The sequence below is a fragment of the Labeo rohita genome, unplaced genomic scaffold (genome assembly GCF_022985175.1).
Source record: "Labeo rohita strain BAU-BD-2019 unplaced genomic scaffold, IGBB_LRoh.1.0 scaffold_1448, whole genome shotgun sequence".
Taxonomy (NCBI): domain Eukaryota; kingdom Metazoa; phylum Chordata; class Actinopteri; order Cypriniformes; family Cyprinidae; genus Labeo; species Labeo rohita.
Window position 1 is genome coordinate 1 of NW_026127613.1, and position 13,391 is coordinate 13,391.

General features: G+C 37.2%; 1 protein-coding gene across 1 annotated transcript; it reads left to right on the plus strand.

Moving 5' to 3' along the window:
- The first annotated feature begins 4,957 nt into the window (after window positions 1–4,957).
- LOC127158313 (integrin alpha-M-like) lies at window positions 4,958–9,867 on the plus strand. The gene is made up of 10 exons (XM_051101474.1): window positions 4,958–5,801; window positions 5,919–5,999; window positions 6,206–6,284; window positions 6,451–6,555; window positions 6,635–6,670; window positions 7,005–7,118; window positions 7,282–7,383; window positions 8,541–8,561; window positions 8,802–8,912; window positions 9,014–9,867. Exons 1-10 carry the CDS (start codon window positions 5,776–5,778, stop codon window positions 9,203–9,205), a joined length of 867 nt encoding a protein of 288 aa, XP_050957431.1. The 5' UTR covers window positions 4,958–5,775; the 3' UTR covers window positions 9,206–9,867.
- Window positions 9,868–13,391: the final 3,524 nt, after the last annotated feature.

A 13,391-nucleotide genomic window follows, 5' to 3' on the forward strand; every position in this document is an offset into this window, starting at 1 on the left:
ATTCAGAGAACATTTGGTCCCTCTCTAAACAGAGTTAAATTAACACTGAAGGAGAGTTAAAGTTAAAGAGATAATTAAGTGATCAATTAAAAGGTGATTGAGCATTAGTGATGAACACCTGCTCTTAACAAGCAGAATTACTGAAGAACAGAGAAACACAAGAACTACAACTGATTTCAGACACAGATTAAATCAACTGAAATAAAATAAGACATTAAATCTCTCAAAATCTGATTAAACAACTCCACAAACAGCATCACCAGCTTCACTCATTACTAAGCAGACTGGCTTAACTGTAATAATAATAATAATAATAATAATAATAATAATAATAAAAAAAACATAATGCCACCATAATTGTGGTCAAGGTTTGCTTTAGTTTGTCTCTTGACCCTTTTAATAACTTACAATAATTTTGCTTCTAAGCAATTATATTTTTGTTTCACAGCAAACATTTATGTATTGCTGAATCAAATGTTTGAAGCAACAGATTATTTTACACTTTCTGCTTATAGCTCATTTGTGTGAACGTTATGAAGTGATCTTTCTCTTTGGTTTATTGATGATCATATTGCTGAAAAAAGGTCCTATTAAACAATCACCACCATAAAGCTTCAATTTTGAAGAAAAAAAAAAAAAAGAGATGCATCTGCTCAGGATTTTAGACATGAACACTTATCATATGATCCTCAACAGTGGTAACAATAATTATTCATACTGCAGTGCATGATGGGAGTTTTTACTGTGTTGTTACCCAGCATGCATTGCAGCATGAAGCATTTTGTTGATTGTCACCGTTGTTGAGATTCATATGCTGGTACTTGATGTCTGTGTGTCTCTGAGTAACAGTGGTGTTTACTTATTCTTTACTATTACATCATAGTGTTTTTTTTTTTTTTTTTTCTTTCCACTGCTGAAGTTTCACAGGGTTGGTTGTGGTTATATAAATGCATAAATTAAGAAAAAGTTACCCTGGGTGTAATTGAATCATCTCACAATAAACATCTCAACAAAAGAAGTCAATAAAAATGTGCTTAACGTAAAGAATTGATCACTCTGTTTTACAACATTACACATACAGTTAAACAGAGATCTAACCCAAAAACTGAAGGGTCAAGAGCTAAACTAAAGCAAATGCTGATCTCCATGATGGTGGCATCATTTTAACCACTAAAACAACAACTTTTGATCCTCTGTAAATCTAAATAAAAGCTTCTGTAGACGTGTGACAAAAATAAAGTCAGTCTGGTTAATAATGAGTGAAGCTGTTAGTGGAGTTGTTTAATCATCATCTGCTGAGATCTTGAGGGATTTAATTATTTTATTTCAGTTGATTTAATCTGTGGCTGAAATCAGTTGTAGTTCTTGTGTTTCTCTTTTCTTCAGTGATTCTGCTTGTTAAGAGCAGGTGTTCATCACTAATGCTCAATCACCTTTTAATTGATCACTTAATTATCTGATCAACTTTAACTCTGCTTCAGTGTTAATTTAACTCTATTTAGAGAGGGACCAAATGTTCTCTGAATAGAGTTAATTTTACTCTGTGGATTTTACTGTGTATGTGTTTCAAAGCTCTTCAGTGGACCTGTGCAGATCAGAGGTGGCATATGCATTTACACAGCAGTTACAATGGCATGAATAAAGTTATGAATTAATGTCTTAAAAATATGATTTTCAGTATAGTACAGTATACAGTACTGTGCAAAAGTCTTAGGCCTCTAGTATTTTCATCAGCTAAAAAATGGTTTAAAGTCAGTTAAAGTCGGTCTTTTGCTGTAGTGTGTCAGTAGGAAACATCAGTTTACATTTCCAAACATTCATTTTGCCATTAATTATAATAATACAGTGAGATTTTGAGTCTGACAACAGCCAGTGCTCCACACAGAGATCTGATCTCACCATCATCCAGTCTGTCTCTGGAATGACATGAAGAAACAGAACAAACTGAAACAGACTAAATCCAGAAGAACTGTGGCAACACCTCCAAGATGCTTCAAGAAACCTGCAAAACTGCAGCACTGTTAAAAGTTTCAGGCACTTGTGTAGAAATACTGTAAAATGAGGATGCTGTCATAAATAGATTTTCTTTATCAATTACCTTCTAGTAAATGAAATCAGCATTTGATGTGACCATTCTTTGCGTTTACAGCAGCTTTTGCCCTAGGTGCACTTGTGCAGAGTTTTTCAGGCGGCTTTGCAGGTAGGTCTCTTGAAGCAATAACTTAGTAAATATAAATAACTTACTTTAAACCATTTTCTAGCTGATGAAAATACTAAAAAACATTTGCACAGTACTGTATAACCAAATGGGAAAAATGAAATTATACTTTTTGAAACTAAATCAACCAGTCTTAATGATCAGGGGCACGTTCACGCTCAAACCGTTGCGCAACACTTTGCTGAGGTTTCTGGGTTGAATGACGTGTTTCCTGGAAACGGTGTGCAACAGAGTTTGAGATACGTTTTCTCTTGGTTGGTGGGTGTGTCAAAAATGTCAGGATTTTCAGTATTAAACACGTATTTATACCAATTTCATCAGGCTCTGAAAATTCTTAAGAAGAACACCTTCTTAAGAAGAATGGCCTTCTCAGCTGCCATAGTTGCAACTTTGCGTTGCGGTCGAGTGGATCTGCATTTACTGTGTGGGCTGCTGATGAGGAACACAACTATCCTCCAGTAGACACCAGAACATTTCCTCACTTCATGTCTGCCAAACCAGGGCCTGCTCACAGGATGGTGGGCACTCAAGAGTCTCCTCTCAAGATGGCTGCCACACCTGTTTCCTCGGCTGAGACGGTTGCCACGCCTGAGCCTCACCACACGTCACAACACCGTCGTCACATGGCTGCCACTCCTGAGTTTCGACCCATTTGTTTGTATTTTGGATTACAATTGGATAAAAGCTGCAGTTGGGTTCATCAAAACTCGCCTTCAGTGGATCGTTTCTTACATTGTGATCTTGCATATATTATATTAATATCAAACAAAAAAAAACTATGCAGGGCATTTTCTCACAACATTGAATTTTGCGGTAATTTTTATTAATTTATGGTAGTATTTCTGCCCATAGGCATAAATTGCGAGAGCACCGGGACGCATGCGTGTGCATTCATTCCTCTGCCCGCAAACAATCCGCAGCACATCCGGGTTCTACGTCAGAATAGATGTCGATAAGTGGCAGATCAGTGGTGTTGCTGCAGTTGAATATCTAAATAAGAGTCGTCCTCTGTCCCAGACGAAACCTATCATACTATGTGGAGAATATAATTTTAATATGAATGATAATATGACCGTGTGGTGAGCCCATATATCTAATTTTGTTTATTCAACTGAAACATACGACTGTGTTTTTGCTCGAAGCTCAAGTCACTTACACTTTGTTTTGATAATCCACTTTAGACAATCTACTACAGACACAGTAAAATCCACAGAGTAAAATTAACTCTATTCAGAGAACATTTGGTCCCTCTCTAAATAGAGTTAAATTAACACTGAAGCAGAGTTAAAGTTGATCAGATAATTAAGTGATCAATTAAAAGGTGATTGTGCATTAGTGATGAACACCTGCTCTTAACAAGCAGAATCACTGAAGAACAGAGAAACACAAGAACTACAACTGATTTCAGTCACATATTAAATCAACTGAAATAAAATAATTAAATCCCTCAAGATCTCAGCAGATGATGATTAAACAACTCCACAAACAGCTTCACTCATTATTAACCAGACTGACTTTATTTTTGTCACACGTCTACAGAAGCTTTTATTTAGATTTACAGAGGATCAAAAGTTGTTGTTTTAGTGGTTAAAATGATGCCACCATCATGGAGATCAGCATTTGCTTTAGTTTAGCTCTTGACCCTTCAGTTTTTGGGTTAGATCTCTGTTTAACTGTATGTGTAATGTTGTAAAACAGAGTGGTCAATGCTTTACATTAAGCACATTTTAATTGATTTTTTATGTTGAGATGCTTATTGTGAGATGATTTGATTACATCCAGAGGAACTTTTTCTCAATTTATGCATTTAGATAACCATAACCATCCCTGTGAAACTTCAGCAGTGGAAAGAAAAAAAAAAAAAAAAAAACTATGATGTAATAGTAAAGAATAAGTAAACACCACTGTTACTCAGAGTCACACAGACATCAAGTACCAGCATATGAATCTCAACAACGGTGACAATCAACAAAATGCTTCATGCTGCAATGCATGCTGGGTAACAACACAGTAAAAACTCCCATCATGCACTGCAGTATGAATAATTATTGTCACCACTGTTGAGGATCATATGATAAGTGTTCATGTCTAAAATCCTGAGCAGATGCATCTCTTTTTTTTTTTTTTCTTCAAAATTGAAGCTTTATGGTGGTGATTGTTTAATAGGACCTTTTTTCAGCAATATGATCATCAATAAACCAAAGAGAAAGATCACTTCATAACGTTCACACAAATGAGCTATAAGCAGAAAGTGTAAAATAATCTGTTGCTTCAAACATTTGATTCAGCAATACATAAATGTTTGCTGTGAAACAAAAATATAATTGCTTAGAAGCAAAATTATTGTAAGTTATTAAAAGGGTCAAGAGACAAACTAAAGCAAACCTTGACCACAATTATGGTGGCATTATGTTTTTTTTTTATTATTATTATTATTATTATTATTATTACAATTAAGCCAGTCTGCTTAGTAATGAGTGAAGCTGGTGATGCTGTTTGTGGAGTTGTTTAATCCGATTTTGAGAGATTTAATGTCTTTTATTTCAGTTGATTTAATCTGTGTCTGAAATCAGTTGTAGTTCTTGTGTTTCTCTGTTCTTCAGTAATTCTGCTTGTTAACAGCAGGTGTTCATCACTAATGCTCAATCACCTTTTAATTGATCACTTAATTATCTCTTTAACTTGAACTCTGCTTCAGTGTTAATTTAACTCTGTTTAGAGAGGGACCAAATGTTCTCTGACTAGAGTTAATTTTACTCTGTGAATTTTACTGTGTATAAGTAATTTTGCAACTACATGTTAATCAGTTCTCATTAGTTTGCAACTACATGTCTACTAACTCTCAGAGCAGACTGTTAGGTTAGGTTTAGGGTTAGTAGAATAAGCTGACATATACTTAGAAGAGTATTAGAAGATATTAAGCAGACAGTCTACTAATACTCTAATGACTAGTTGAAATGCAGTTGCAAAGTTACTTACTGTTAGTAGAATGTCTAAAGTGGACTATCAAAAAAAGTGTTGCCCTCAAGTCAATTTCCAACCCTGTCACAGAGTCAGTGGTACTGGGGTCTCAGCCATATTCAGAAAACGGTGATGGAAATGGAGTTAAATCTTAATGTTATAATATACCGTCATCAAACTTACCACCACTGAAATTCAAACATTAACAACTGCACTAGCAGGCAGCTTCAACTGAACAGAATTAAGGTGTTTTACTTCTGTTAGATTTGTTTCGTCATTTCTTTGTTACTTAATATATTATCAAAGTATATCAACTGTACTTTTATTTGAATAAAATTCTTGATATACACATACTCTTAAAGCCGTGAATCATTGGGTTCTTCAGACAGTGACAATAAAACAACCACAGACGGCATTTGAGAATTTCTATTCGGCAGACAGAAAGTCAGGTTTTTCATTTGGAATTCAAGGTTTTCATTCTTTAATCATTCTCTTGGTGTCTCTACCAACATCTTTCCACTGTTTCTGCTGTTTTCTAGACTCAGTTTCTGGGAACGTTCCTTGTGACGATATGGGATCGTGACTGGTCTGACCGAATGGAGATGATGATCATTGCCGGCAGGTGAATGAGACGGATTCATTTGTTTTCATTTGAGCAGTGACAATAACAGTAATCAGAGATCTGGACTCATGATCCAGGTCGTGAAGGTTAAGGTTAATTCTGCGTGTTTGTTCACAGTGATAACAATAGAAACACGACTGATTCAGCGGTGAGGAGGAGCGTCCCGGTGCAGTTCGCCGTTGATCTGGCGATCAGTCTGTGAGCGACATTCATTCAACTCTTCTGTTCTTCTGTTTCAGTTTGATCTGCTCTTCGTCTTGGGATGGTTTTTATTTTAATGGTTTTATTGATCAGCATTGCATTGGTTTCATTAGCAGTTACAGTTACACTATGATCAATCTGAGACAGTAATATAAAAAAACAATAATAAAACTATGACTAAACAAAATGAACCTGTTTGTCAGAGAGGCTGAAAACTCTGTGACGTATCTGAACTTCTCTGTGGAGGACAAAGCTCCAAAACCTCTCAACATCACCTACAAGGTCAGAGAGTCAAACAAACACCTGCTGTTTCCCTCAAGTACAGCATTTATTTCATGTTACATTACAATTATTAATCTGTGAATCAGAGAACAGATGCGACACAAGGTGATTGTGAGGGATCAGATCAGCTGTGTATCTGTGTATCTGTATGTTTGTGTGTTTGCAGGTGGAGAATCTGGGTTTTAAAGGTCTACCGGTGTCGGTCACGTTCACACTGCCCTGTCAAACTGCACATGTGATTTTAACACATCACAGCATCAGCGTACATGAGGTACATCACTCGTCCATCAGCTCATACCATCAAATCATCATGTGTTTGCTGAATAAACATCTTCTGTTCTTCTCTCTAGAACAAAACGTTGTGTGACTTCAAGCCAGAACAACAGGTAAGAGATTATAGACCACTTTCACTACTGGGATTTTCTGTTATAATTTGTCTCGCACTCTAAAAAAACACTGAGACATTTCTTAAAATATCATCTTTTATATGAAGATATTTTCTGGGGGAAGAAACCCACAAAAGGTTTTGAACATGAGGATGGATATAATAGTCGAAGTAATTTTTTTAGGTGAATCTTCCTAGTAATATATAATCCCATCCAGTCACAGTAAACACATCTGAAACGCATCTCGTCCTTCACTTCTGCCTCTTTTGAGTCTGTTCTGATATTTTCTCTGGTTTTTTTCTCTCAGTGTCTCTGTGTTTTGTTGTTGTTTCAGGACGGTCACTGTGGGAAGTTTGAGTGTCGTCAGTTTAATCTGCAGAAAACTTCAGCAGTTTACTTCAACCTGACAGCGCAGGCAGCTCTCCATAACATGACGGAATATGAGCGTGTGAGTGAACACACACCTGAACTACAGCGCTGCACGATCACAAACACGTGAAACACAAACAGACACACGTGCTGTCGTTCAGCTGACAGAAACAGAAGCCGAAATCATGCAGTTATTAACTTTTAATACTGACGCTGACCCTACACTGTTTCTTCTGCTGTAGATAAATCCCTTCAAAGAGATCAGGAGTGATTACGTGTTCAACATCAGCGCTGAGCTCCACTACAACACAAGCCGCTACAACCAGACTTTAACCGGGCTGAAGGTGAATCCACAACAGTGATGAACCGATAATTAGCTGCTGTTTTATGTTACGTTAACTGCAGACTGACAGGGGCAGACTTTTGGGGGTGATTTGGGGCCCTTAAACAAATTTCAGGTTTGGGGACCCAACACAATAACTAGGCCTATGTGCTCTTTTACGCCTAACCCTCACTCACTCTTGTTGTTTTTAATGATTTATCCCTTCACAACCAGTAATTATTCAACCTGATGTTGTTCTAAAGCCATATAAGGCTACCTTATTTTTTCAGATCACAATAATAATTATTGAAAAACTCATTCCATATATACTAGTATTCTGAAGGCATACACCAAGAAAGAAATTGAAAATGTAATCTATTATTACGAGACAATCTCCAGTCATTGCATTTGTGCGTTTATACGAGTGTGCAGCAGTTCACGTTGGTGCACCTAGGAAAAGCAAACAAGAGAGTCATTTTAAAATGTCAAGATAAATAAAATTATGACTTAAAACACAATATGTTCTTTACTGAGGTGAATATCTCTGTTCTGAGACAGACAGTATTATACAGCATTTTCACTCCCTCATATAATCACTAAAAGCTGTCACTCACTTCAGTTCAAAGCGAACTCATGACGTTCCATTAATAATCTGTATACACCGCACAATGAATCTCTTATTTACATTGCATCTAAACTTTGTTATAATGAGAAGATTCCCGAGCTCACAGAACTCACAGATTCTAACTTAAACACTTCATTACGCTCCAAAAATCTACAGATATGTCTGTGATTGGCTACACTGCTCAACGCTGCAAATATGTTTCACCAATATCAAACGGGGCCCCATGATTCCCCAGGGCCCTCAGCAGCTGCTTACTTCACTTAATCTGATCTCAGATCAGTCGTACAATACCTGGACGTCATTCCCATAACCTGCAGTCCATTTCACCCTTTCTGAGTCTTTAAGAAGTGTCAGACACTGATAAAACATCAGCTAGAACATGATGGAATATTTCGCATTAGGAAAGATGATTTATGTAGCTATAATTCATGTTGTGCTCACGCTGCCCTCTACAGTCGTCAGTCTGGATTCAGCTCATCTGACATCAGTGTTTCAGTGTTAGAAAGGCAGACTGTTTCATTTTAACTAGAAAATATTTCTCCTTCATTCTGCAGGACAATCCCCACCGATCACAGGTACCAGTCATCTCTTCAGTAATTTATTTGTTCATTTAAAGATGATCAATATCTTCAGTGTATCCAGTATGTCTGTACTAGTAGAGGTGTTGTTGTTTCTTTCTACTTAACATTTTAAACAATATAATTCTATCATTGTACTTCTATGTATTTTATTCATATATGTATATATTTTATATGTTGATATGTTTAAAATATAAAACCCTTACTAGTGCCAGTGGTTGTGATGACTTTTCTCAGACTGCAGTGACGGTGGAGTTGGTCAGTCCTCCCAATCGACTGCTGATCGTCTGCATCGGTGCAGGGGGCGGGTTCTTCTTGCTCTTTATCATGTTGGTCCTTCTGCTGAAGGTGAGAATCAATCGAGTTCCCCTGCAGTTGATCTGATCATTCACCTCTCAAATTCTCAATCCAATCTGTGTGTGTGTGTTTGTATGTGTGTGTGTGTGTAGTGTGGGTTTTTCAAACGAAATCGCCCTGACGACTTTGAGCCAGAGGATGACAATTTAACCGCGGTTGAAGATTCTCCTCTCATGAATGTGAATGCTAAAGAAAATGGAGTCAGTGAGAACGACAGCGCTGAGAAAGAGAACGGAGTGAAAGAGACGAGCCCCAGTCCTGATCCTTCAAACACAGACAAATAAAATGTCAATTTATTCCAACGCAACAGAAGACATTGGTTTGGAATGAGCTGAGAATGATGTTGCAGTGGTCCAGTTGTATGAATATATGATTTAATGTTCAGTATGTTTAGTTCAGTGATATGCAGTATGTGTAGTTGGTCCATGTCTTGTTTCAAGTGACTTAATTTGTAGTTTATTTATAATAACCCAGTTTTATTCTGACACTTTTATGGGCCTTTTTCTATTAAGAAAGATGGTTACGGCTTATTTTAAGATGTCCTTGTTACAGTGCAAGTATAAAATTATATTTAAGCACTGAGTAATATTAATTAACTTCATGTACTTACTACATGGTTAGGATTAGGATTAGGATTTGGCTTTTAAATGAGTAAGTACATGTAATGTGTAACAATGACCCCTTAAAATAAAACGTTACCAAAAAAAAAGTATTTGTCATGCCCACAGACTGTTTTGTTGTGTTTTCTCCTCCCATGTGCTCCCGAGAACTCCCCCTGTCCTTGTTTTGTCTGATTAGTTATTCATTTCACCTGTGGTAGTTAATTATCTTGTGTTCATAAGCCCCAGTCTGTTCACTGTGTCTCTGTCGGCTGTTAAACGTCTTCATTGTGTGTTCCTGTGTTGGATATTCCCTGTGCTTCATTAATTAAAAACTTTTGAACATTTCCACATCTCCTCGCTCCTTCGCCTTGATAGAATTGTGAGAATATTAGTTATTATGAGTTATTATAGTTTGTATTGATTTTGAGTATAACTGCATTAAATCTTTTTTCATCTTCATCTGTCTTTTTAATCTCAAAGAAAGTGTTCTGTAAGTAACTGTACTGCTGAATATATTGATGGTCATAATCAGTCAGTGTAAATGAGGTAATTGAATGGAGTTATTGTTTATTGTTGGGCTGATGTTTTATGGCATTATCTGTAAGGCTGGAAGAACCTCAGACACTTTGATCTGAGATGTGGACAGTACAAACACAGTGTATTAACAAACAGGCATCTCTACTGAAGGAAGATGTGGAAAAGTTATTCTCCCCCATTTCCTTCCTTTCACGCAACTTACATAGCATAATATAATGTTCTACATGAATGCAAGTGACATTGACATTCACAGTCATGTTTGCTGTCATTTACTCTCATCTCCCTGAGACTGGTACAACGGTCTCAGTCTTACAAGAAGTAACTAAAAGGTAATTCAGATCCTAAGGGTTTAGAGCTATTTTGCTCACTGTAGAAGGTGTGTCATTTCCCAGTGTCTTTCATGAAAAATTTCCATCTGTCCCCAAATGGTCCACATCTCGGACTTTTTTAATTCAAATTCCAGATGTTAGTTCCTGTCTTTATTTGGAGGATGTTTGTCTTAATCTGAGCATTTAAGGAAATGTTGCAAGAAGATCAGGGCACTTCTGCAGTCAGAATCAGCACTGATGGTCTTGCGGAGTGTGTCTGTTTTAGTGAAGGCTTGTATTTCTGCAAATCTGCGTCCAGGGTTAAGTGCATACTAGGTTAGAGGGAACATGGGACACATCAGGTGAGACGCTAGATTTCTGACAAACTGATTGACTTTAGTTAAGTTGTTAAGAGGTTGCATTAAATATGGGCTCTAGACAAAATACTACTGGTGTACTAGCAAACACTGTCTCGGATTAGAATTTAGTGATGTTTGATTCTTAAACAAATCATTCTCTTGAGCTGGTTCTCAGGAAGAACCCGCTGTGAACTGAATCGAACTTCAGTTCTGGGTTGATGACACAAGATGCACAGCCGAAGTAGAACGTCTGACTAAAAAAAGAACCGAATGAGCTGAATCGTCGTACCGTTGAAGTTTGCCGATGATTACCGAGCATCCTGACGGCTGAGTTGACTGACTGTACTATACGTCTGATGCACAATCTAAGCTTCTTTAATAACGGACAAAACATACAGGAAATATGCTTATAACTGGTTTTAATTAAATAGGCCTTCATTTTTATTAAAGCATGAACAAAAATGACTATGGCTTGTTTTGCATGCATTTTATATTTTAACTCAAGGAGTTTATAAGGACAATAAACAAAGAGTTGATAAGACTAGTTTACTCCTTCTGCTGTATATACTTTAGACATTAAGTACATCTCCATGTTTGTAGATCAGTGTCCATAAGGTGTGCTGGAGGTGCACATTTGAATGTTTTGATATACATGACACCGAGTTGTTTAATAAAGAATCATGCCGAAGAGTTCATTATGCCGAACTCTCTGAAAAGAACCAGTTCACAGAAATGAATCGGACTTTGCTTCACTATTAGAATTTTAATTTAAATTCAATTACTTTGCACATTAAAAAGACCTGTTATGTGCAGGAAACGGAAGAAAGCAGGCTCAGGCAAGGATCTAGATGCAGACAGTTTCATGACAAAACAAGAACAAACAATAAACCAAAACCACCAGGAAAACTAGGAATAACCAAAACACGACACCATAACATTCGACAACTGAAAAACATGAGGGCCATTTATACCAAGGAGAGGCGGGATTTATACTGAGGCGATGACAGGACGACCACCGACCAAGGCGGAGCTGGAGGGATGGAGCCCTGTGGAGCTGCTGGGCCGATGGGCAACGGTGGAGACGAGGGAGTTGAGCCGCTGGGTCGGAGGGCCGAGGCGGAGTCCAGAGCTGTGTCCCAAAGTGGAATGCACGCACTTCGAAGTGCATAAGACGCTCCACCTTCGCAGGATTTCCTAATTGCGCCACCAGGTGTTCCCGATTACCGCTCCTGTCGCATAGCAACGGTGCGAGAGGGGAGCTGACATCCTGACAGGTTTAGACGTTTAAGTTACGGAGCCAGCACTGGTCATGTTTTTATATTTTATGTTTTACTGGAGGAGATGGTGGGGATGTACCTCAGCCTAATAATGTAAAGATACATATGAAAAAAATACAAAACCATACACACAGAAATATATAGCACTTCAAATACTGACTGATATGTTACCAAGGTGCGATTTTATAATAGTTTATTGTCTTGATGGTGAACATATTTAGAAACCCTGGTTTTAGGCAGTTAAGTAACCATAAAAATAGAACTGTGAATAAATCAAAACAAATTATGCATTGTTCATCTCAGTGTTCAGCGGCAGCAGAGCGTTTGTCTCGTTCCACTGTCCACCGCATTGTCCACCGAGTTGCTGAGGAGTTGGTGGCCATTCGCCACCAAGAGATTCACCTCCCTGAAGACCCCAGAACACATGTAAATTGTTGTAAAAAGTATTTTCAGTAACATATAGAACAATTTTGTTTTAATGTGAAAAAAAAAATATTTACAAGACAAAAAAAATAAAATAAAAATAAAATAAACCTATTGAAAAAATGAAAAAATTATAAGCTGCATTACAGAAATTTACACCTTGTAATTTACAAATTGTACAGAATTAGTTCTCTTTTATTAACGCATGTGAATATACAATACAAAAATACAAAATGTACAAAAAAATTATTCATTTCATTCTTAACTTACATCACAAAAATAAACTACAGAAATTACAAAATTACACTGACAAAGTGACAAAAAAAAAGATATTAAAAATTTGTGACACTTGCAATCCTAAATCAGAGCAAATAAACCATGCCTGTTAACAACAACAGCACAATGAATTTCAGCGGAAAAAAATACTCTGTTAACTTGCTTACTTCGTATTTTTGAAGTCTTTCCCCAGCAGGCTCACTTTCCCTAAAACAGTCCTACAACAAGAGAAAATGGAAACACTTATAATATAAAGAAAGGTTTGCAATCTTAACATTAGAAAACATGACACAGCAGGACATGCATACAAAATACTAAAGTTTGTTTACTTATATTTCAATGTGAATTCCCCAACAAAACTCTCACCCGTCATGTTCTTTACATATAAATTCCATCGTCATCTGCACGGAAGTGATTCTGGGATATGGTAGGGTGCGAAGTGTCCATCAGATGTACACTTCATTTTCCTGGGAATCGGAGACCGCATTTGAAGTCGCTTTCGATTTACGGCAGCATTCGTCGCGCCACTGTGACGCATTCGCATTTAAAATACGCACTTCAGAGTCCGCGCACTCCACTTTGGGACACAGCTCAGGACTCACAGGCACAGGGGCAGCTGCCGACGAATTCCTCCACGTAATCCTCCAGGTCCCTGCCATTCTGGAAGATGAAAATCATAATTTCATTC